Source organism: Sinocyclocheilus rhinocerous, unplaced genomic scaffold, assembly GCF_001515625.1.
Source record: "Sinocyclocheilus rhinocerous isolate Xijiao unplaced genomic scaffold, SAMN03320098_v1.1 scaffold36964, whole genome shotgun sequence".
NCBI lineage: Eukaryota > Metazoa > Chordata > Actinopteri > Cypriniformes > Cyprinidae > Sinocyclocheilus > Sinocyclocheilus rhinocerous.
Genome location: NW_015663854.1, coordinates 1 through 1,164, shown reverse-complemented (window position 1 = coordinate 1,164; position 1,164 = coordinate 1). Strand labels below are relative to the sequence as shown.

The 1,164-nt window shown below is 35.6% G+C and overlaps 1 protein-coding gene across 1 annotated transcript; it reads left to right on the top strand.

Annotated features, from left to right (window-relative positions):
• Positions 1–399: 399 nt before the first annotated feature.
• On the top strand, positions 400–1,000 carry LOC107729035 (receptor-type tyrosine-protein phosphatase gamma-like; the record flags this gene model as incomplete). Its single annotated transcript, XM_016539386.1, has 3 exons — positions 400–516; positions 595–723; positions 851–1,000. Coding segments are annotated over exons 1-3 (396 nt in total), but the record flags the coding sequence as incomplete, so codon positions are not given.
• Positions 1,001–1,164: the final 164 nt, after the last annotated feature.

The window sequence follows — 1,164 nt, the reverse complement described above, 5'->3', positions numbered from 1 at the left end:
ATTAATATAATATAGAAACTCAAAAGGCAACCTGCTTTTTCCAATAATTAATGCATTTATTTTTATGTAAATGTATTTTTTATTTACTTATATATTTATTTTATAAAGATATTTATATATAAATATTCAGTATTATTTATTAATATGCCACATTTATTTATATACATAAATATATAAAAAGAGAAAGGGTAACTGTTTTAAAATAATTATATTCAGTTATATTCAAATGTTTATAAATATTCAATATTTATTATATCTATTTGTATTATTTTTAAAATATCATATTTATTCATATACATACATAAATGCAATATATAAGATGCTTTCCTGGTTCCTTCCAAAAATTATATTCAGATTATGATCAGAATATATTCAAGATCTTTAGTTTTGTGAACCGTAATGGCTGATTTTCATCCTCACATGTGCTCCATCTGCGCTTCAGTGGAGAGGTCAAGGGTCAGTCTGTCTACAGGACCTGGAGAATCATCAGACTACATCAATGCCTCCTATTTAATGGTGAGACACTTGTTCTCATGCTCCTGTTTAGATTCTTAAGTAATATGGTGTGATTCAACGAGTCTGTGCCGTTTACAGGGCTACCATCAGAGCTGTGAGTTCATCGTTACCCAGAATCCTCTGCCAAACACCACACAGGACTTCTGGAGGATGATCTGGGATCACAACGCACAGATCATAGTTTCTCTGCCAGATACACAGAGCACGGTTAGTCTCTCTCACACACACATGCCAGATACACAGAGCGCCGTGAGTCACACGCACACAAACACCTTTAAACTTCTGCACACATCCGTATGTAATAACTGAGGCCTGTCGTTTCTGACCGTCACAGAGCAGAGAGGGAGAGTGTGTGTACTGGCCCACTAAAGATCAGCCAATCAGCTGCGAGACCTTCACTGTGACCTTCAGGGGTGAGGACAAACTGTGCCTGTCCAATGAGGAGTCACTCGTGGTACAGGACTTCATTTTGGAGGCCCTGAAGGTGAATAAAACTTATTTCATTTATGAAGCCAGAACTCCGTATTTGCAGCTGCTCAGGGTGAATCTCACAAAACCTGTCAAGAACATGCTTGGGTCATATTTCACCCCACAATCAACATGATTATATATATTTACAGAAAATATATATATATATATATATATATA